The sequence below is a fragment of the Diceros bicornis genome, chromosome 17 (genome assembly GCF_020826845.1).
Source record: "Diceros bicornis minor isolate mBicDic1 chromosome 17, mDicBic1.mat.cur, whole genome shotgun sequence".
In the NCBI taxonomy this organism is placed as follows: Eukaryota; Metazoa; Chordata; class Mammalia; order Perissodactyla; family Rhinocerotidae; genus Diceros; species Diceros bicornis.
The window spans coordinates 14,208,627-14,210,193 of NC_080756.1; the positions used below are offsets into that span (position 1 = coordinate 14,208,627).

Here is a 1,567-nt window from a genome sequence, read left to right on the forward strand (position 1 = left end):
TGGTTTGGGTTTCACTCTTTGTAAGGCTGGATAAGATGTGTTATTTTTGTCACTTACAGAAAACTATTAATATAGCACCAAGAAAAGAGGTTTATTTGCAAGAAGTGACCTTATTAATTAAGGGAAGTGTTGGACAAAAGAAAGATTTTGAGAAATTTAATTGGAATGGACTTCAGATTTGGAAGGAACAAATCATTTTAGGAACTTAATGATATATGCTTTGAGAAGTCAATCTCTTACAAAAACTTGAATCAACTTTAGCATTGCTTTACCTCTTCAAAGATAAGATAATTCTTTTGATTGAGGCATTGAAGGCTTGTTTTACTTGCTTGTTTCTCAAAGTGTAAATGAAGGGGTTCAACATAGGAGCGATGGAAGTAGTGAGGACTATTACAGCCTTATTAATAGCCACTGATTGTTTTGCTGAAGGTTTGACGTAGATGAAGATACAGCTGCCATAGGTGATAGAAACCACAATCATGTGAGAAGAACAGGTAGAAAAGGCTTTTTTCCTTTGCTGAGCAGAAGGGAATCTTATAATAGTCTTGATTATGCATGTGTAGGAGAGAACTACACAAAGAAGGGTTGTGATGAAGGTCAGCACAGCACAGACTATAACCATCTGCTCAATGACCCACGTGTCTGAGCATGAAATCTTCAGGAAAGGAGATACATCACAGAGAAAGCTATCAATGACATTAGAGTCACAGAATTCCAAATTTTGGCTCAAGCTAAATGGTGGGAGTATGATTATCAAGCCAGCCATCCAACAGCAAACGATGAGTCTTCTACAGACTCTGCTGCTCATGAGAGTGGTGTAATGCAGGGGTTTGCAGATGGCCATGTAGCGGTCATAGGACATGGTGGCCAGGAGAAAAAATTCAATTACTCCAAAAAGATCAGCGAAAAATGCTTGAATGGCACAAGCACAGTAGGTAATAGTCTTGTCACCTGTTGATAGGTTATATAAGTATCTAGGAACACAAGCTGATGTGAATAAGATCTCCAAGCAGGAAAAATTTTGTAGGAAAAAATACATTGGTGTTTTAAGGTGAGAATCCACTAATGTAAGTGAGACAATAGCCAGGTTCCCAGTTACACTCAATAAGTAGGTAAAAAATAGAAAAATTAGAAGCAGACCTTGAAGTTGTGGATCATCTGTTAGTCCCAGGAGAAGGAATGTTGTTACTGAATGGTTTCTCATATATGACTTCTGATTTTTGTCCAATCTTCATGAAAAAATCAGTTATTTGATTAGAATATAGGGATGTCAAAGTTCAGTAGTGATAAACAGTGACAAGTAAAATCAAGCAGATAACTAGTTTGCATGAAATTTATTCTTTAATTTGGTGATTAGTATGGTTAATATACTAGTGGACTTAGTTTGTAAATATCCTATCTGTAGTTTTTAGAGAGAAGTTTCTTACAGATCAACTTAACTGTGCCACAATCCAATAATTTATAGAATCTATATCTCCATTGCATTTTTCCAAATTTATTTAAATATTTTGTCTATATTCTGGATTGGTTTTCTTGACAGTGCATTGTGATGCCATCAATATTCTCA

General features: G+C 35.7%; 1 protein-coding gene across 1 annotated transcript; it reads right to left on the reverse strand.

The window, feature by feature from the left end:
• Window positions 1-268: 268 nt before the first annotated feature.
• Window positions 269-1,204, reverse strand: LOC131415971 (olfactory receptor 6C2-like). The gene has a single exon (XM_058558037.1). The coding sequence runs from the start codon at window positions 1,202-1,204 to the stop codon at window positions 269-271; it is 936 nt and encodes a 311-aa protein (XP_058414020.1).
• Between the last annotated feature and the right edge of the window lie 363 nt (window positions 1,205-1,567).

What these genes read in the sequence shown, in the direction of transcription:
- LOC131415971 (XM_058558037.1), bottom strand. Translation starts at nt 1,204, where the DNA reads ATGAGAAACCATTCAGTAACAACATTCCTTCTCCTGGGACTAACAGAT.